Genomic DNA, 21299 nt, shown 5'->3' on the forward strand with positions numbered 1-21299 from the left:
GTTTTACGTTTTTCTTCCGTAAATGGCAGCGTTTCTATCTTCAATTGATGTTTTGGAAAATATTTGTTGACCATCATCAGGACATACCTTGCGAACAAGGGCGCCATCTTCCACCGAACGCAGTTCGAAACGTGGAGCAATTACGCCCTCACCAACATCAGTGGGATACCTGGTCCTATCGTTGCCGGTTGCATGTGTAACACGAAGCTCGGGCGCATGCCATGGCCATCGGTACGATGATCACGATGGCCTTTTTCTCCGCCTACACGTTGTGCAGACCTCCATGCAAGACTTGACGCTGACTTGCGTCATTGCCTTCTGCATCAACATTTACTATGGAACTCTCAGCGAAGATACGCCTGAGGTTCTTCCCAGCGCCCAAAGGGCAACTGGAAACAGTATTGCTGTTGCTTGCAACAGGATCATGGGAATCATATCTGCGGTGGTTGCGAGCGAGGGCAATACGGGCACCCCGGCGCTTTGTACGTTTGTGCAGCTCTGTTTGTTGGCATGCCTGGAGTTTCCGTGTTGTTCCCGTACGAACCATATGGTCTCAAGAGTTCTTGAGGCATGCTGTAGGGCAAAGAATACCAACCTTGAATTCCAGCAGAGACGAGAAGGTCGCCTTAACTTGTTACATCACGGACGCCTTCATGTCCACTCGGCATTGCCCTGTTGTAACGGTTTTAGTAAGGTGTTAAGAGGATATGTTCTGGAAAGCACGATCGTTGCATAACAGCTGTGGAGAAGAAATTATGAACGTTGGGATCGAAGGTGTTAACAATTCTTCAATCTCATGCATAGAAGAGATCCTGTCGCTTCTGACGAGGGGACCTTCGTGCATCGGCGGTGTCCAATTGTGGACACATCCCCGGTATTCACACCACCCATTGGCCAATCCCGAGCCCTTTGCGACCGAGAGGGCATTGATCAGACCATAAATGTTATGTATGTCGGAGGCCATATTGTCGTTGCAGTCGTCTCTGCATGTAAGTGGATCCTGTGCTGGAAGGGACAACAAGCGAACAAGCCAACAGAGAGCACGTCGTCTCCCGGAGCACCGAGCTTTCCCTCTCTTTCCCCATCGTTTTTCTACGTATCGGTCTGGAGGATTTTGCCCCCACTTCGCCCTCCTCAACCGCGATTGCAATCGTTCAGCCTTTTACTTCAAATCTACGTGTCATCTCGGCGGTGAGCTTTCGATGCTGTAGTCTTCACATCATGTCTACTAGTGACACCCAAGCTGTCTCGCTTCCCGCCGGGGCGATCGAGGTCGCGGACGGGCCGATCGACGATTCCGAGTTCGACCTAGTTGAATGGGATGCCTCCTCGGTTGGGTCAGCGTCTCTGACCTCTAGCGTTCATGCTCATGAGTACGAGTTTGGTCGCCGATACCACAGTTATCGTCACGGGCGCTATCCATTGCCAAACGACGAGGAAGAAAAGAGCAGAGAGGATATGAAGCATGCGATGATGCTTGAATTGACGGTATTTCTCGCATCGGCCTCTTCATGATATTCGTCGTGACACGGATCTAACCTTCGTGCAGGACGGCAAGCTGTTTTACTCCCCGATTGGAGACAGCCCCCATAAAGTGATTGACATCGGAACTGGTACTGGTGAGTGATATCAGCATCAATACTTCTCTTGGCATGGCCATTACTGACAGCTCTAACCAGGTATTTGGGCAATCGAATGTATGTTTACTAGGTGCGGCGCGGAGACTGTGGATGATGAAGCCAACTGATTTTCTGTTACAGTTGCGGATCAGTTCCCAACAGCGGACGTCTTGGGCATTGATTTGTCTCCGATTCAGCCTACCTGGATTCCCCCCAACGTCAAATTTCTCGTTGACGATGCGGAGGATGACTGGCTTAATGGCGACGATTTCGACTTCGTGCATCTTCGAACTATGGCTAGTGTATTGAAGAATCTTGACAAGGTCATTGGCCAGGCGTATAAGTGAGTTGCAGTCGAATGATAGCGGCTCTTTCAGGCATTCTACTGACTCCTGATCAGTCACCTCAAGCCCGGGGGCTGGATTGAGTTCCAGGAACTCCATATTTACCCCCAATGCGACGATGGGACCATGAAAGAAGACGATAAGCTCAAGGAATTCTACGACATCGTTTTGCAGTCGTTTCTTTGTTTCGGGGCGAATTTCCACAAGGCTCGAGATCTGAGACCCCATCTTGAAGGGGCAGGCTTCAAGGACATCCGCCGCGAAGTCAAGAAGGTGCCCATTGGCACCTGGGCTAAGGATGAAATTCTCCGACTGTGTGGGTTGTATCTCAAGCATGCCATCAGAGACGTCTTGCCAGCCTTCAAAAAGCCGTTTGAAGCCAACGGGCTTTCGCCCGTGGAGACTGAGGTGTGGACCGCAATTGCGAGGAAAGAGATTGAGGACAACAGCAAACATCGATACTTCAACTTTTACTTTTGGTACGCCCAAAAGCCGGAGAATGCGCCCGTACAGGACGATGGACCGGGTTCCTCAGGAGGCGAAGAAGCTTGAGAAGACTTTAGCATACGCGGTCAGGAGACGCGGAGCTCGATAAAGATATGGCTTAGCCTTTGTTTGTCATTGTACCCTTCTATTTCATGGATTTTGCGCATAAAGCAACAGGATAAGCAAAGAACAACTATTCACATTTCCTAGAAGAAATGCCAGCTTTCATCTGCTAAGTAGCTATTATCTCAAGTAATGAATCCAAGCTATGTGTAGTTTTGATACTAGATGCTCTGTGGCTGGCCTGGGAAGAATGACCGGACAGCCAGTGGCAACAGTAATTGACGCGATAGGCACACGTCAGGTTCAGCACATCGAACTGTAGTCCTTTAGATCTGAGAAAAGCTGCTCGAGGAATGTCCCTGTTGCTTTGATCATTTGTGAAGCAGTTCTCGCCTTTAAATGTAAATATAAAAGGTTCAAAGCTTGGATTTGGTTTATCAGTTGATTGAGGTTCTCGTTTGGATTGTTATGCGGTTGTTGCAAATCCTTCCCGCTGAAAAACATTAACCCTCCACCTCTTTGGTTCTCAAATCGATTCCTTGTTCTTCATATTAGGAAAGATATGTGTTTCGTCAATGATGTAGGCCCGAAACTTGCGTGCGGGAACACGATTCTCAAACAGGTAATCGATCTCCTCAAAGGTGCGGTCTCCGGTCTAAAAAAACAGCGTGACATGTTAGGATCATGTTCATGTATGATAGCTGTGGAACTAGGCACTATTCCGGGAATGCAACGTACCTCTGGGAGACGAAAAAAGCTCCAAGCAAACGAGAATAAACTAAGCCCGCCCCACAAAAACTCGATCATGGCGCCAGCATTGGCGGACCCGGGATTCAATAGGTAAGGACCAGCAACAGTGATGACCAAGTATGACATTCCGTTGAAAGTGGCGGTGAGTGACAACGTCTTTGCCCGAAGTCTCGTCGAGGGAACTTCGGACGAAATGACATACGCCAACGGTCCAATAGTCAGAGAATAGACGAGTTGCATCGTGATCAAGATAGATGCCTGAGCCCAGGAATAGGCTTGGTTGGTTTTGTAGTCAGGGGCAAGACACATGAACGCCACGACCCACAGACAAGCAATGTTGTAGGTTAGGCCGTACATCCAGGCGCGTCGGCGACCGAACCAGATGATGGGAAACATGGAGCAGAAAACACCCACGAAACCAACACCATTGAGGCCGATACCCATGTTGAAGGCATTTTCTGAACTTAGCCCAGTCTGCTCAAACAGATAGACCGCGAAGCCCACTGGGTTGCCCGAGAAGTTTTGGACGATGAAGACGGCAGAGGCAATCTCGAGGCGACGGAGATTGGGTCCCTTGAAACAATCCCGGAATGTAGCCCCAACCTCGAGCTCTCTCTCATAAATGTCGGTCTTAACCATCATGGCAAGCACATCGTGGTTGTGGGCGTGACACTGCTTGCTAGAAAGTCGATCGAGTGCCTTCTTAGCGTCGTCCAGCCGGTTCTGGCGAATCAGCCACCACGGCGACTCAGGACACCAGTAAAGGAAGGCGAGGATGAAGACAGGCCAAACCCATTGCAGGGCATATGGAATCTTGTATGCCCATACGCTTCTCCAGCTGACGAAGGCTCGTGTGATGCCTGTCTGGATGAACTGGCCCATCACGTAGCACAAGCTGACGTACGCGATGAAGATTCCACGCAACCGCAAGGGCAGAACCTCTGACGCATATACAGGGGCTAGAACGTGGTAGCCACCCCATATGATCCCAGCAAGATACATTGAAACGGTGAGAACGGTGCGGTTTGGTGCAAAGACTTGCATGAAGACGAGGGCGGAAGTCATGATGAGGTAAATGGCCAAGGTCTTCTTCCGGCCCAAGGAGTCCATGGGTACAGCAGCAAGCCATGCACCGGCGACTTGTCCGACGATAGGGCCCATACTCATTGCCACCTGCCACTGGACGGGAATCTCCATGCCATGTCCATCGACATGCTCGCCAAGGTGGTCTCGAAACGCCGGCAAGGCGTAGAAGTTTCCGGTAATTTCAATATCGTAGGCACGCATGATGATCGACATCGAGACGAGCATCGACCACAGAGCCGCTTTCTTGTAACGCCTGAGTGCTTCCCAGATTGTCAAATCGTGTTCTGAGAGGGTGGCCTGGATGGCTTTCTGCTCATCAGTGGCGTCGAGTTTACCGCCATCTTCCGCGGCAGCAAGCGTGTCGTGTTTGTGGTCGTCATCGCTGCAAGTATTCGCATGCTCCACCATGGCTACCTCAGATTTGGGTTCCATGTTGGTGTTTGATCTGTGAAGTCAGATAAAATCGCAATTGTTGAAAAGCAATGTCGGGTTTAAGCACGACACATCGACAGAAAGGATGAGCTCCAGCTTGATGCTTTTATAGCGCATTGAACGACGGGATCAAGTGGTCACAGACAGGAGGAAAGTCGTTGTCAGGCCATTGATGGCCAGTCTGTGGACATGCCATCCGGGGAGAGGAAGGGTATACCTTGCCATACCCCATGGGGACCCCGCAGAATGTTGCGAATCCTTCAATCCATAACGGTGGGGTCCGCCATGAGGCCAAGACGCCGATAACAATGAAAGGGCTATGCGCCAGTGACGAATGTCCGGACGAAGTTACAAGCTAAACCAACGCGGCGTTACGGCAGCACGCAGATGGTTGGTCCGACAGGTGACTCATGTGGAGAGATTACCCAGAAGAAACTGTCGAGTTCCAGGGATCATGGCTTGGAGATGCGACGAGGATCGCGGAGGAGCTCCTCTCTGGTTCCCCTCCATTAATTATTACCCGACGGCAAAATGATCTTCTCGGACATCATCTCCAACCCCACATGACACGCTGCCCAAAACATCGTTTCTATTACCAATTGATGCCCCATGTTATCAAGAAGACGACAACTGATCCAAACAAACCTGGGTAAAGGATACGTTGCCTACTTAAACTGCTCTCACAGATGACCACTTACTACCATGTAGGCTTACGAAGTCTTTCGCCCGGGAATTTATAAGAACGGTGCTCGTTCGAGGTTTCTCAGATTATCTCTAAAACAAGAACAAAACTCACTTCAATCCAAAAGAGACATCCTACTTACCATTTTCTGGTTGAGTTTGGCACTCTAAACCTTTCATTTTACATTCATTTGATCAACCGGTGACTTTGGCCATGACGGCGATTCCAGTAGCTGGCCTCAGCTCCCCTCCGCTTGTGATGGGAGGTGCAGGCTTCAGTTATCAGCTGCACCCCGATCCAGAATCTCTGCCAATCACGGAAATCCTTCTACGGGCATTTGAGCTTGGCATACGTTCGATTGACACCTCGCCCTACTACGAGCCCTCCGAGCAGCTCATGGGGGCAGCCCTCGCACATGCAGACGTCAAAGCCAAGTATGGCCGCGGCGACTATGAGATCATGACCAAGATCGGTCGCATCAATGAGAATGAGTTCGACTACTCACTGGACTGGGTCTACAAGTCTGTTGCGCGATCACTAGAGCGGTTCCAAACCCCGTACCTGGATGTCGTCTTCTGCCACGACGTTGAATTCGTACCGAAACAAGATGTCATCACCGCTGTAGGTGTCTTGCTTGATCTCCAGCGTACTGGTCACATTCGACGTGTTGGCATATCAGGATACGACATCGACGTTTTGGTAGAGATTGCCGCCACAGTATTGGAGCGGCATGGTCGCCCCGTGGACGTGGTCCAGACATGGGCTCAGCTCACCCTCCAAAATACACAAGCAGAGACGCGCGGATTCGACAGGCTCCGTTCTGCTGGAGTCAATTGTGTCTTTTGCTCTAGCCCGCTGGCCGTGGGTCTGTTAAGGAAGGGAGGTATCCCTACGGGTCTTTCGGGCGATTGGCACCCTGCACCTGAAGGCCTACGGGCAGCGGCAGCTGAAGCGGCGAAATGGGTGGAGAATAACGGAAATGGAGAGACGTTCTCGTCTGTTGCATTACAGTATGCGATTATGAAGGCGAAACAAAATTGCACAGCATCTTTCTCGGTATCTACAATCACGGGCATGAGTAGCATATCTGACTTGGAGCAAAATGTCGCTGCCGCGAAGGAAATACTGAAACATGGCTCTTCTGCTGGAAGCAAAGCATCCGACAGCTTGCGAGATTACACTGAGCTGGATCAACAGACACTGGAACGCAACGCGCCGCTTTTTGAGCAGGCTCGCTTAATTCTTGGAGAATGGGTAGATTATGACTTCTCGAGCCAGAAGAGCGTACTTGAAAAAGGTCAACAATAGACAGCCAGGGGCAGATCAAATCAGTTGATCGAGAAATTTGGACTGCAATTCTCCTCGCAGTAATAACTGTAACACTTGCGTTTCATATCATAAAATTACAACCAGGAGAGGAAGAAATATCTCCAATCCGCATCTCATGATCATGTCATGCTGTTTAGAACGCGGTGACAAAACTTAGTGACGTATCAATATGTATTGGAAACCACGATTAGACACATCAGATATGGCAACTTGTACAGAGGCTCATCTCATGCAATTGGACTATTCCTTTCAGTACCATCGTTGCCTTTTGCTCTGTAATCTGTCACTGATAACGCGAATGGTCCGGGGAACTGAGGTTAAGTAATGTTATGTCAAGAGGTTCGTTCTGAAAATGTAAAGCCTAATGCGTCCCTCTCATTGACTTGGTAAACTTTCCCCCTTATAATACCAAGATCAACGTCGACATTAATAATTTCAATGGTTGAAGCATGGGACTATACAGCGTGTAGTAGAACGGCGTCCACGATACCGCCAGACCGTTCTTTACCCTTGATTAGTGATCAAGACCAGCACTTTTGGTTCCCACACGGACACGTCCGATCAGTATAGATGACGAGAAGAAGACTAGCTCACGTCGATAAGTCTACTCGATTTCTACGTTGCCTACATCGGAGCCCCGGGTCCGCTGATAGTTCGAAATCCAGGCTGAACTTTCCCAATAGACCGACAAGGTTATTTTGCCTTTTTACCGGCGGTTCACTAAACTCTGCCTTTCCCCGCACGAAACTCCGCCTTTCCCCCGACTTTGTGCGGAGAACCATGTGGAGGTTGGCGATCTTCGGCTACTAAAGCCTTGCACTTTGGCTACATATCCAGCACTAGCTGCGGCTACCGGCATTTATAAACCAATAGCACAGCGCATGCCAATATCCCGAGCATCACCTCCTTGTTTATTTGCGCCTGGACCTTCCCCGGCAGCATCTAATACGTGCAGCTTGAGACCCTCGGTACATTATGGTGGATTACCGAAAGCGACCCCTCATACCAGGAGGTGTCAGACTCTTCATCAAATGACCTGCCAGACGTCGCAGACAATGTCTGAGTGGGGCGGCACAAGCTCAAGCTGGCCGATAGCGGTTGGATAGGGAATACGAACAATGATCATGCATCACTGCTGGAGACTTCAGCACTTATTACCCCACGGATAATAACCATAGGCTCAATTCTCCGTTTCCGTTGGCAAATTTCACCTCTCTACAAACAGTAGATGGATGAAGACCACACAGAGCGGAACTCTAGGTCGTACAATCCCGGCATTTCGGAAATATGGAGGCAGAGAACAATACCGAGACCCGTCAGGCTGGCGAGGATGATGGGTCAATACCTCTAGTTGGACCTCCCGCAGGCGTTCGCAAAAGGACCAGACGCGCTTGCGACCGATGCAGTGCTTTGCGGGTTCGTTGTGATGGCCTTCAACCATGGTATGTGGTCTTCATATTCATGAACATGGCCAGAAAGCACCGATTAAGAATCGAGAAACTAACGCAACCGTGTATTGTAAAGTCGTCGTTGTCAAGGTAAGCAATTAAAAAGTCTCATCAAATTTTAGGTGATGCCAGATATGAATGGAAACTGCGGCTTTTGTCTCACTTGATGTTGTTGGTGCATTGTACCGCAAGTTCTCCAAGCCTCAAATCATTGCTGCTAATTTAACCTCTCTCGTGGTTTTGCAGAATATGATCAGAGTTGTTACTATGCTCGGAGCATGCGCAGGCGGGGTCGCAAGCCAGGCTCTAGGAAGCCAGCAGAGCGACTTTCGAGATTCAACCCAAGACAGGAACAAGATGATGAGACCCACTATGGCGAAAGCGACTCATCGGGGGCCCATCTAGACTCGGGGCAAGGCATATCTTCGCAACACCGACCACAGTATCATCGTCATCAGCAGGAGCAATATGAACAAGAAGGCTCAGTATCCCAAACGGCATCCCAACGTGGCATCAATTATGACGACCTAGCTTCCACTCATCATACGATTACCGCGAGTAGCAGCGGTGGCCATTTCCAAGCTTCCTCTACAGATCTAGCTATGAACGGCCATATTCCAGGATCATCTGACACAGTACCATCAGAGTTGATGGTAGACACGACAATGTCAGTAGCAGCCAGTTCAACGTATACCGGAAATCAACATCACTCTGTATCTTCTGCTGACTTGGAATTTTCGACAATGCCCGTGTCAAGTGTCATTGCGGAAAATCCAGGTCCACAATTGCATGGTGCCTTATTGTCCATAGGTAGTCACTGTCGCGATGAAGCTCCACAAGCAGAGAACACAACGCATTCAGTTACAGTAGATTCCCTGCTAAATTCGCAGATGGATGAACGGTACGGAAGCAGTAGTAGTGAAATATTAGGTGCTGCTTCAGCAGCAAGAACAACATTGCGAGAGCCAGAAGTGGATGGAAACCGGGCATGTCGCTTCAAATGCCTCGAGCCCATCATTCCAATGCTACAAGGCATCATCGACGCCAAACTTGCATGCGAGCTACTGGACCTCTACTTTGTCGAGCCTGGAGGGTCGCTATTCCGATGTTCCTCACCTTATGTTCTGGCCCACATTGTGAGAAAGGAATCTCTGCTCCGTTCCGCTAATCCGAGAAGATCTACTCCAGCATTGATGGTCACGATGCTGTGGGTTAGCGCTCAAACCGCCGAGAGCTCGCTCTTTCTTCTCCCTGGACAGAAGTCACGAGTCTGTGAAGAGTTGAGGAGGTTGATGATGGCTTTGATTAAGGATCGAGATCCTGATTTCTGGCATAGGACGACTGGTAAACCCTCCCGTACCCTCACTCGTTCAATCCCAATGGTCTTGGAATCGAAATTGATAACACTATAACTAACGTGTATCGTACAGAGGGGCTTCTTCTAAACGGCTTGGAGTTTACTACAAAAGCTGCCATGACGCCTGGTGGCTTTAATGATGCGAGTATGTACGAACACGAGCGACCGTCATGTGTGGCTTCGGAGCCACCTCCGGCACCTTCAGTAGACGATGTGCTCACGTTTATTCTCATTACCATTGTTGTTTCTGGCGGAGACTTCAAAGCGGATTGTTTCCGATGGTGGAACAAAGCACTAAGTTTATCGCATAAAATGAGACTCAACCGAGAAGACGCAACACAAAAGAACATGTCGTCAACGGAACACTCCTTATGTACTAGAGGCAGAACGAGCTCGACATGTGCTTGCCGCACTTGTGAGGCTGTACGAACAGGACTGTCAGTCCCGGAAATTCAAGAAGAGCGCAGGCGGGCTTTCTGGTTAATATTTTGCCTTGATCGACACCTGGCACTCTCCTTCAACTCTCCTCTTCGTATTCTAGACGACGAGTGCCAACTCTACGCACCTATGCCAGATGAGGCTTGGGAGTCTCTGTCGCTTCCAAAGAGCCCCATCACAACGAATCATGACCCGGAAGCCGCCAATGGCACGCAACAGGAACAACGCCATCTGGGACGCAGTTTTGGTGCTCCGACTCGCGTCGTTGGCATTGGCTTCTTTGAGTATTTTTTACCCTTGATGACAATTTTGGGCGACATCATTCAACTACACCGCCGGAAAAGTCACCCACGATTTGGTAATCTACAACGGTCAAAGAGCACTCCAATAAACGGCGTCGCCCAGGACAATCAGGCACACGAAGGCCATGACCGTAACATCGAAGGAGACCCGGCTTATCTAATAGTGGAAAAGGTCATGTCTGAATGTGCACAGAGCATTGTTGACCTGGCAATTCGGTACGACGTTGACGCCCTCAATAATGCAGGGATCCCGGCGAGCCAGGTCCGGACCCCGAACTCGACGGGATTTGCGCCCCGTGACGAAGAGAACCATTCCTCTAACAGCTCTCATGCTCAGATCAGTGTTGATGACGCCATGGATCATCGGCGTAATAACGACACCGTAGACGCAAGTCGACACCAGAGTTTGACGACAACCCACCGTCACCATGCACAGGCACAGCTCGTGACCGCATACAGTACTTTCATCATTAACGTCCTGCATGTTCTGCTGCATGGAAAATGGGACGCCGTTTCTATGTTGGATAATGAAGACGGCTGGATACCCTCTGTGGGGTTCATGAAGTGCGCTTCTCACGCTATAGCTGCGTCCGATGCTGTCTCACGCATCTTAGCTTGCGATCCGGAGCTTTCCTTCATGCCATACCTCTTTGGCATTTACCTTCTGCACGGCAGTTTTATACTGCTGTTGTTTGCCGATCGTATGCCTCAAATCGGTCTAAATGAGTCCGTTGAGAGGGCTTGCGAGATTATCATTCGCGCCCACGAGGTGTGCGTGGTTACACTTAGCACCGAGTTCCAGGTAAGACTTTCCATCTAATCGATTCTGATCCCTCAGGCGTTGATTAAACCGCAATGCTTGCAGAAGCATTTCCGCAAAGTCCTGCGTTCAACTTTGTACAGCGTGCGAAGCGCGGGAACTTCTAGCATGGAAGAAAGCAAAGCGCGTCGGAGAGCACTGTCGCTGTACCGGTGGAATGATGGATCAACGGGTTTGGCCTTGTAACAGAGCAACAAGACATGGGAGCATCACTGTTGGGTATGAAACAGAAAGAAATTTGTCAAAAGTGTATGTATTTCGAGCCAAAAGGCTGTTTAATGACGCCTTGCACCACAATGCAGCTGGTCAGCTGACACGTAGACTCAGCTGTTCGCCATATAACACCAATGATGAGGGTAGTCCGATCGAAACCTATTAAGCTGCGATGACGGAGATGTTGTCCCGGGATGTTTCTCTGCGTGCCCCAGTCTCGCTTCTCCCCCACTTCTGCCCCGCGTTCTCCACGCCTCCCGGTTTGACTGAACTGGCAAGCCGTCGGCACTTTATCTGTGATCAGCGGAGCGCTCTTACAAGGGCACTTCGTTACACTAACTCCACCATTGCAAATTTCCGACGGATATTTTTAACAGCGGGTTGCACTTTCCCTCTTCCCCTCAGGTTCCAGGCGATCAATGGTGCGCAGGTGACTTGTACATGGCCGTGGGATGTGCTCACTCCCCTAACGCGCGTTGGGAGCAAGGGATCTCGTAACGAGAACTGACTGGCACCGAGGCCCATCCTCCGTCCGGCACGAACTATTCGGTGGCCTGAATTGCGAGATATCTTCTTCTGATTTCCCGCTTATCTCGTGATTCTTTGGTCGACTCGGCCCTGACACATCAAATTTGTAACCGGGCTACTGCAGATCTGCGAATACACATCTTGGATTCCAACTATTTTTGCTATTATTGCTATTCCCACGGTTAAAGCAATGGCAGAGCACACGCTCTTCTACAACAAACCGGCCAACCTTTGGGATGATGCCACACCAATCGGCAATGGACGGCTGGGTGCCATGGTACGTGGGACCACCGATGTTGAACGGCTGTGGATCAACGAAGACTCGGTCTGGTATGGAGGCCCCCAAAACCGTTTGAACCCGGCTGCCCGCGATGCTCTGCCCAAAGTCCGCGAGCTCATTGATCAAAACCGTATACGCGAGGCCGAGCAGCTCATCAAAAAGACCCAGACCGCCCGGCCTCGGTCCCTGCGTCACTATGAGCCCTTGGGCGACGTCTTTCTCACATTCGGTCACGGCCAAGACCCCCCCGGCGACGAGGTTCGCGTCTCGGGCATAGTCAACTTTGAGAACAGCTTCAGTCGCGACCTGAACCGCTCTCCGCAAAACTACCGCCGCGAGCTTGACCTCCGCACAGGAATATCCTCGGTTTCGTACGACTTTGGCGGTGCACACTACGAGCGGCAGGTTTTCTCGAGCACCGTCGACGAGGTCATCGCCATTAGCGTCAGGTCGGAAGGCGAGTATTCTTTCCAAATCGATCTCAACCGTGGCGATCACCCGGAATGGGACCGTCGGCTCAACCAACGCTATGACAGCCTCGAAGAAATCGATGGCGGGCACATGATCACCGGCTCCATGGGATTAAAAGGGGCCGTCGAGTTCGCCATGGGCGTTCGCGTCATTGCCGATCCCGGCGATGGCGAGGTTCAGGTTGATAACACGGGCTACAATGTAGTCGTCAATGCCAAGGACCGAGTCATCGTCCTCGTCTCGGGCGAAACCACCTTCCGCAACCCTAACGCCGGTGAAGCCGTCCAGAACCGGCTTGCAACTGCATCGATGAAATCCTGGAACGACCTGAAGTCAGCACACGTAGAGAGGTTCTCGGCTTTATACGACAGGGTCGAGCTCCAACTTCCTGGTAGCGGCGATAAAACTGCAGTCCCTATCGACCAGCGCATCCAGGCCGTCAAGCAGGGCGCAGTAGACAACGGGCTAGCCCAGCTATTGTTCCACTTTGGGCGATATCTCCTCATCAGCTGTTCGCTTTCAGGCCTGCCCGCAAATCTACAGGGCATCTGGAACCGCGACCATATGCCGGTATGGGGTTCCAAGTACACGATCAACATCAATATCCAGATGAACTATTGGCCTGCCGAGGTCGCGAACCTAGCCGAAACGCACGACGTCCTGTTCCGCTTCCTCGAGCGGACCGCCGAGCGTGGCGCCGAGACGGCAAAGGCAATGTACGGCTGTCGTGGTTGGGTTATGCACCACAACACCGACATCTGGGCCGACACTGCACCCCAGGATGATGGCGTGCAGTGCACCTATTGGACGCTTTCAGGCGCCTGGTTTATGATACATCTGTGGGAACATTACCGCTTCGGTCGTGATAAAGACTTTCTCCGCAGGGTGTACCCTTTGATGGCCGGGTCTGCATTGTTCTTCCAGGACTTCCTGGTCGAGCGTGACGGCAAACTCATCACCAGTCCCAGCTCCTCGGCAGAGAACAGCTACTACATACTCGGGACCAAGACGGTTGCATCCATTGCTGCGGGCCCCGCATGGGACGGACAGATCCTTACGGAGCTCTTCCGGGCGGTCGTCGAGGCTGGGAAGCTGCTCGGAGAGGACACGTCCGAATTTGAGAAAGTCCTTGCAAAGCTACCGACCCCGCAGATGGGCAAGCATGGCCAAGTCATGGAGTGGAAGGACGACGTAGAAGAAGCCGAACCGGGCCACAGGCACATATCTCACCTTTGGGGTCTGTTCCCGGGCAACACACTCAACACCCCAGAGCTCCACGATGCAGCCAAGGTGACTCTCCAACGCCGTCTCGCAGGCGGCGGTGGCCACACTTCGTGGAGTCTAGCATGGATCCTATGCCAATACGCACGCCTACGTGACATCGAGGGTACCCACGCAGGCATCCAGAAGATGATAGGAGACTTGTTGCTCAACAGCATGCTAACGAGTCATCCTCCCTTTCAGATCGACGGCAACTTTGGTTTCGCTGCCGCAGTAGCAGAGATGTTGCTCCAGAGCCAAGTCGATGACGGGACCGGCAGTGGCAACACTATCATTGACCTCATCCCTACTCTCCTTCCCGCCTGGGAACAGCGAGGTGGCGTTCGCGGTTTAAGAGCTCGCGGTGCTGTGGAGATACAGAAAATTAGATGGGAGGATGGTAAGCTTGTTGAGGCTGTTGCGGTTTCTAAAGCTACTGAGCCCCAAACTCGTGTCTTCCGAGTCGCCCAAAACAGACTTAAGCAGGGTAGCAAGAGCGATGGCACAATCAGTGTCGATCTGGTGCCAGGAAAAGCAGTGACTTTGTCATTCTAATTAATCTGCGAATTGTAACCGCTCTTCATGTTATCTTTAACCATCAGACTGAGCCAAGACCTTGTCACTAGATTCGCATGCCAGAAATGCCAGAACCGAGCGCCTCGATGTCTCGCGCGTGCCGAACGCCCTCTGCTGATTGGTGATTTCTCCCACCCACAGCCTCTCCACATTCTGGGCATCTCGTTGCCTCCATTGCCATGCCGCATTCTCCAATTGTAAAGGGATGGCCGTTGCGGCAGGTGTACCAGTGACCAGTCCCTAAGAACTCCTTCGACATAGCCTGGTAGACACTACGCATCTCGTCGCTGGAGACCTCGCTGTAGAAGATGCCGTCGTGGAGCATGCGCCATGCCGTGTCGTACTCGCTTTCGAGAACGGCCGTCGAAGGATGCTTCTCCATCAGTTCCTTGGCGACACTCAAATGATGCAAGCCGAGCTCTTTCATCCGCTCGTGGGATCTGCTGGATAGATCTCCAGCTGTTGGCTGCGGCCCGTTCTCCATCGCTGCTGTTGCCGGCTCCTCGCTCGGCGGCGTGACAAAGGAGCAAAACATGCCCACAAATATGTGACCTTCTACCTCCTGTCTAGCGTAGTTCCGGATGTGGGCGATGTGAATGAGCTCTTTGCAGTCTTTGATGTATGTGGATACATCGACCTTCACCGACTTGACGGCGCTATTGATGGAGTTGCGGCAAAGACTCACAAAGTCAGATACGAGGAGGAGGTCGCACCGTAGAAGCAGTGTCATTGCCTGGAGGTAGCTTCCCATCTGAATAGCAGACTCATCGAAGGAGAAGCTGGTTGTGTCCCTTTGCCGGCGACGGTTGACGTGCCAGACGAGATGGGCCACGCGTTGGTAGGGCTGTTCGTCTTTCTTGACCCGTCCAAGGAAGTTGACAATCTGATTGCGGACTCTTCTCATTGCCTTGTGGCGGCTACCGCCGGTAATCTTGAGAAGGTGGGCTATTTGTTCGTGACGGGCTCCTTCCAGGTTGTATCCTTCCAGCTTTTGAACGGGAAACACAAAAGCCCCTTCCCCTTTGCCTGTGTCTTGCAGAGCATCCTGGGCACTAAAGAAGGCCTCCGAGAGCCTTTGCCACTGGCTGTTGGACCAGCTGATGAACTTCTTTGTCGACTCATCGAGGAGGCCTCGACGGACGATCCTGCCATAGCGAGAGATGTTCCGCAAGGAACCCCTGCAATTGGGGCACACGCTGATCGTCTCTGACAGATCGAAGGGTTGTGAGCCGCCTTTGACAGCAACTGGGACACCGTCCGGGGATATGTCGTAAACGTCTTAAAGTCTCATCTGCCCATCCATGGTGGAGTATGTCAAGAAATGACCGCAGTCAGGAAAAACGCAAGGCTCTTCGTCGAGGTCAATAGATCGGTAGTCGCTCATCATGATGAGGTCGACGATGGTGTCTTTGATGTCATCAGAGGCACACATGTGACAAAACTGCTCGCTCGGGCAAGATTCGCCGCACAGAGATGGGCCTTCGAATGGTTAGCTGCGGCGCCCACGGGGAAACTGACGAGGTCACTGACATTGGTGGCCACACTTTAAAAACTTGGTACATCGCTTAGTACAGGGTACCCAGTCGCAAGGAGCTGCACATCTGTAAGATTTCAGTTAGCTCTATTGATGGCATACACAGAAGATCAAGCAACTTACGGCATGCTGCACTTGGAGTGCGGGCAGCAAGACGAGCATGTCTCTTCTGCACATGGGGGGCAAGGTTCGTGACACTGCTTGCTGTACTTGGAGTGCATGCACTTGTTTTGACAAGGGGATGAGCAAGGCGGGCATTTCCCTTCATGGCATGCTTCTCGACATCGGTGGCTGCATGTCGTGTAGTTTCTGTCGCATGTTTGTGGACAGCTGCCATGCTCCTCTTTAACGACCTTCCCCTCTTCTCGTGTGCGACAGCCCCAGCATCTGCCCTTGCAGACGTGACCGCACGCTCTAACGAAACCGCAGTCAGTCTTGCATAAGTAAGTGGCCGCAGACACGTTGACGTGACAGGCCACCTGGACCATGTGCCCGCAGCCTGGAACCAGCTTCTCAACTTGGACAGCACATTTGATGGCGGCAAGGTCTTTCGTTTTCCAGCATTCGATCGTGTTGACTTTGTGTCCGCATGGCAAGATAAGGCGTGTATCACTGACGACCTCCTTACAGAGCTTGTCGCAGACATCGCCGCAGCGTTTGCGACATGGATGATTACAGTGCTCTTTTGGCCTTGTGCAGTCCTCGAGGCACTTGAAGGCGTTGTGAAGAATGTCTGAGTGGCAGGGTCCGGTGCAGGAGTGCCCGCAGTTGAGCCGTCGGTCGCAAGGGAGGTTGCAGCCGCCATCGGGGGAAAATTGTATGAAATGTTCCGGGTGCGAGACCATACTCTTGTTTTCGTGGTGTCGCGGGCACTGCAGCTCAAGCTCGTTCCCAAAGTTTCCCTCCTGCTGCATGAGGTTGATGACTTTAGCCCACATTGGAACATGGATGGAAGTCTGGGAGTTGCCGATGATGTACATCCCGTGCTTGGCTCGGAACAGCAACACATTGATGCGATTGGATGTGCTGAGGAAGCCACATCTCCGCTCATTGTTGCTTCGCACGAGAGAGATAATGACAACGTTGGCCTCCTCGCCTTGGAAGTTGTCCACCGTTGCAGCACGTACTCCTTGTAGCGCAGAAGACTTTGCCGCTCCCTTCTTCGGAGAGTCTTGAACATTCGTGTCGGGTGGTTCCAGACCGGCCAGATCGTCCATATCTCGGTCGTTGATGACAATGTGCATGGCAGATCCGAGCTTCTGTCGCAACTTGTTCAACTGACCCAAGTAGGGCGTCAGCACGGCAATTTCGCCCGACTTGTAGACACCTTGTCTCAGAAGATGAGAGACTAAGCCCACCACCATGTCTATCTCAAAATCGTTTGAGTATGAGGTTTCAATCGAATCCTGGTCAGAATTTCGGCCGGATTCGGGACTCTCATGGTGAAGCCAGAAGAGCCTCTTGGCCAATCCGCAGACGGGTGGGTATTCCTGAACCGCATCCGAATCTGATAAGGATCGGTACAAGGTAGAGCGAACAAGCTCGGAAATTGATGGATGCATACGTCTTTGCGTGTCGAGGATGCTGAAGGTGAATTTGGGGGTGTTTGCAAGACGTTCAAAAAGGGACACATCCAACGAATACTTCTTGCCGGCTGGATTGGCACTTTGAAGCCTCCAGTCTTGAATTTGAGGTCGCAGTTGGAGATGATCCCCGATCAAGATGGCGTGTTCAATGGTTGGGAGCAAGGCGGTCAGCAAATGGGCCTCGAGTACCTCACCTGCTTCTTCACACAGCAAGACTTTGCCGTTGACGCGCCGAAGAAGATCGAGATTGATGGCGAGCCCTGTGGTAGTGACTCCAATGATGTTTGCCTGCTGCAGAGCACGAAGATCGATTGAACTTCTGACGCGATTGTTCCTGTCTCGCATGCTCTCGTATGCCTCATGCGCCGAAGACAACCTTTTCAGCTCGGGGTCGAGTTCCTGACGGACCCAATCTTGGTGCAGAAGAAGGCGCTCTTGACGGCTCATCTCTGATAGTCTAGTTTGATAAAGCTGCGTCATGGTGCGACTGGGGACTTTGTTCACTAAGCCACCGTGCAGCCAGACTTCCATGGCCCTCTTCCTTCCGCGACGGACCGCCTCCCAACCATCTTCCGCATCTTCGTTGCTTTGCTCTGGGCCAAAGAGCTCATCATGTTGAGAAGGATGCTGTGCTGCAAGAAACGCTCGGATCTTCTCGTTTGTGTTGAGGTACTTGTAGGTAGTGAGATTCCTAGCCACGTAGTCGGCTTCAGACTCAAGTGCCTCAATCGACTCGTACAAAGCTCTGCCTTCGGTCCTTGTGCGAGTCATCCCCTCTACGACCTTACGGAGGTTGACAGGCTAGAGTCTCTCCGACTTGGATCGAGAGCCGATCCTGACGATATTCTGGACTTCCCCATCAACGAGATGCTCCAGAAGCTGGTCCAGGGCGTGGTTTGTGTAACAAACGCACATGATCGGTCCCAGCTTGGCCTTGGATTTGTTGGCGAGCAGCACCTTGATGAGAGCTTCACCCGTGTAACTCTTTCCTGTGCCCGGAGGCCCTTGGATCAAAGCGAAAGATCGACTGAGGGAATCTAGTATAGCCCCTGACTGAGTCAGGTCCAGCGTGGAGTGTCTGCTGAGCTCGGCTGGATCAACAGGTTCACCAGGAGTGTACGACAGCGCTTTCCCGTCGTTGGCAAGAGTACTGAGATCGAAAGAAAAGCCTGGACGCATGGAGTACAGCGGAGGTGGAATCTCGGGCGGTTGATCCCCCGCTTGAAGAGTGAGGATAGTTTGAAAAGGAAGGTCGACCTTTTGAGACATCGTTTGTAGGGCTTTCAAAGGAGGGGAAAATGCGGGAAGAAGTATCGACGGGAACTCAAACATTTGTCGGTGCTGTCTTGAACCCATGTTTTTGAGCCACAAAAGGGCGCGCTTGACCTCGTCGACTCCGGTATCCACAAGCTTCAGATGAACGAACGCGTGGCGGTTGTCATCCGGCAAGCTATACTTGGGAGAGTCTGTCGCGTCTTCCTGCTGGGTCTGCTGAGTCGGGTTGTGCGGTGTCCGGACGGTAGACCTTGAGACTTGGCAAAAGAAGACGTTGCCAATGTCATCGACGATGCAGACGAGTGCGCCATCTGTGAGCCTCTTGGTCTGTACCCACCATGCAGCTCGCTGGGCTTTGTCCAACTCCTTGGCTGCCTTTGGCCGGTCGAACTTGACGACGAATTCAAGACCACCCCGCTTGTCAAACGTGGTCTCGACGGCGGTGGCGTAGTCGTAGACTACAATTCTCGTCCTAATTTCGCGCACCCGATTGTTCGACTCGACCCTTGTGCGGATGGCATTCCGGAGATCGTGCAGTATATCCTCGCGGAGCAGCCGGAAATGGCGATCTAGCAAGCCCCGAAGCCCTTGCAAGTGGTGCTGCGAGGGGTTGACTGTGGGCAAGTACTCGTCTCTGAATGACATGATCGCTTCGAGAGTGGGCATTATCCTGATCTTGGCGATGTCGGCATGGTCGTTATCGTGGCGACGTCCTCTGAGCGAGAGCCGCCCGGGCAGATCCTCGGTGAGGATGAACTCGGCCATGGCACCCGAGTTGGCATTTTTATGTGCGACATCGGGTAAAGTGCGGCCTATGCCAAGTCGACGCCGGACATAGTCTAGATACTTTGAGGCCTGCATCGAGTAGAAGGCCTCCGCACTGTTGCCGAAGACGTCGAGACGGAGTTGGATATCCTCGACGATTGAGGTGAAATGGGAATTGACAATGTTCGCTGCGCTCGTGTCGATGACCTTCGCTAAGAGACCACACGCAAGGGAGATGGCTTCGAGGCCAGATGCCCCGGATTCGCGGAAGGGTAGCTCAGACCAGTGATCGACGAGATGAAGGACGAAGTCAAAGAGGTGCTTGAGGCGGGTTGCATCGATTCCTAGAAAAGACCGATAGATTGTGGTTGTCTCCTGTTCCACGACGACTGAATCAACAATCGCCGGGTGAATGATGACTCGGAATAGCGGTGAGATGCGTGACTCCCAGAGACTCGCTTTCTCGGCTGATGTCTTGCTTAGCGAAAGCCCCTCGAGGACGTCCCTGATCAGATTGAGTCTGCGGTCGGATGCGATCTCTCTGATGACTTCTTGGGCTAGACTGGCGTCTTGCTCAACAAGATCAAGGGCCATGCGGAAGTAGCTGGCTGTATCCCCGTCGTTGGAATATGCTGGGGACGGTCGTAGACGTTTCCAAGCATGAATCTTCTCTCGCTCGGGGTCGGATGGTCGGTTCGAACTGCCAGTGTTCCGAGTGTTGCTCGCCGCCGCACCAGGATCATGAGAAAACCTACAGTGTCCACCAAAGCGACACCGGCCGGTGTTTACAAACAGCCGGCAAGGGGCGGATGAAGAAAATCGAGAGTTGGACCGAGGTCTGTTATACTGAGTTAGCCAGAAAACGCAGCTGAAAGTATCAACACCACGGGCCTGACTGACCCACGCACTGGTGCCATGATGGGCATCTCAATTGGTTTCAAAAGTGAGGCGTGACACTTGTGCAGTAGAGGTGATGACGAAGGTGCAAAGGATTTCGGAGGAGAACTATGGTGGGATTGACGCGACTTTAGTATCATCGACTTGGTGCCTCCATTGAGAGCTTTCAGCTCCAGCAAGACAAAAGCGGCACGACAAGGGCAGTGGCGAGCTGCCTGCAGTTGGTGCGAGAGGCGCCAATCATGAGGCCCAACCAACTGCAGCGTCAAATGCTATCCTTACATGACGGACTCTTTCCAAATGGTACTCAAATGAAGTCTAAAAACGCATGCTGCGCCGTGGCATCAACTTTGAGAGAGGCCAATGTGGGTGTATCTCGAAGAGGTTCATTGTAGCCAATCACAGCCCCTGCCTGGCGGAGGCCGACCACAAAAAGCAAACAAGCAACTCTGACTGGCTGCAAGCTATCGGACAGGGGAAGCGACAAGCACCAAATATGATGGTAGGAACGTGTTAAATTCAAAGAGTTGAAATATGCCTCGCGGCCAGATGCTTGAACTCCAGCTTCAGATGCACTCGAATACAGGCCCAGCCGCCGTGCCGCCCCAGTCAAACATTTGTTGGGTGGCTGAGAGGGCCAACAACGGGTCGGTCATGATGCGGTCGCTGCCATGGCTGAGTGATGATCCCGGCAAACGTTGATGTTGGCCGCCGGCGTTTATCGACTTTGGTGTCCACTTTGGAGCTGTGCGTTCTGC

General features: G+C 52.0%; 5 protein-coding genes across 5 annotated transcripts; 4 read left to right on the forward strand and 1 right to left on the reverse strand.

The window, feature by feature from the left end:
* Nucleotides 1-1221: 1221 nt before the first annotated feature.
* On the forward strand, nt 1222-2515 carry CGGC5_v013909 (Secondary metabolism regulator LAE1; the record flags this gene model as incomplete). Its single annotated transcript, XM_032026118.1, has 5 exons — nt 1222-1488; nt 1550-1619; nt 1680-1697; nt 1761-1962; nt 2020-2515. The coding sequence occupies 5 exons, from the start codon at nt 1222-1224 to the stop codon at nt 2513-2515; spliced, it is 1053 nt and encodes a 350-aa protein (XP_031877340.1).
* Nucleotides 2516-3038: 523 nt separating this feature from the next.
* CGGC5_v013910 (General alpha-glucoside permease) lies at nt 3039-4780 on the reverse strand (the record flags this gene model as incomplete). The annotated part of the gene is made up of 2 exons (XM_032026119.1): nt 3039-3167; nt 3251-4780. 2 exons carry the CDS (start codon nt 4778-4780, stop codon nt 3039-3041), a joined length of 1659 nt encoding a protein of 552 aa, XP_031877370.1.
* An 895-nt stretch (nt 4781-5675) lies between these two features.
* On the forward strand, nt 5676-6770 carry ARA2-0 (D-arabinose 1-dehydrogenase; the record flags this gene model as incomplete). Its single annotated transcript, XM_032026120.1, has 1 exon — nt 5676-6770. The coding sequence occupies one exon, from the start codon at nt 5676-5678 to the stop codon at nt 6768-6770; it is 1095 nt and encodes a 364-aa protein (XP_031877323.1).
* Nucleotides 6771-10163: 3393 nt separating this feature from the next.
* xlnR-0 (Xylanolytic transcriptional activator xlnR) lies at nt 10164-11156 on the forward strand (the record flags this gene model as incomplete). Its single annotated transcript, XM_032026122.1, has 1 exon — nt 10164-11156. One exon carries the CDS (start codon nt 10164-10166, stop codon nt 11154-11156), a length of 993 nt encoding a protein of 330 aa, XP_031877321.1.
* A 931-nt stretch (nt 11157-12087) lies between these two features.
* Nucleotides 12088-14463, forward strand: FUC95A-0 (Alpha-L-fucosidase 2; the record flags this gene model as incomplete). The annotated part of the gene is made up of 1 exon (XM_032026123.1): nt 12088-14463. One exon carries the CDS (start codon nt 12088-12090, stop codon nt 14461-14463), a length of 2376 nt encoding a protein of 791 aa, XP_031877322.1.
* Nucleotides 14464-21299: the final 6836 nt, after the last annotated feature.

The sequence above is a fragment of the Colletotrichum fructicola genome, assembly GCF_000319635.2.
Source record: "Colletotrichum fructicola Nara gc5 chromosome Unknown KSG_Nara_v1_contig08, whole genome shotgun sequence".
Lineage (NCBI taxonomy): Eukaryota > Fungi > Ascomycota > Sordariomycetes > Glomerellales > Glomerellaceae > Colletotrichum > Colletotrichum fructicola.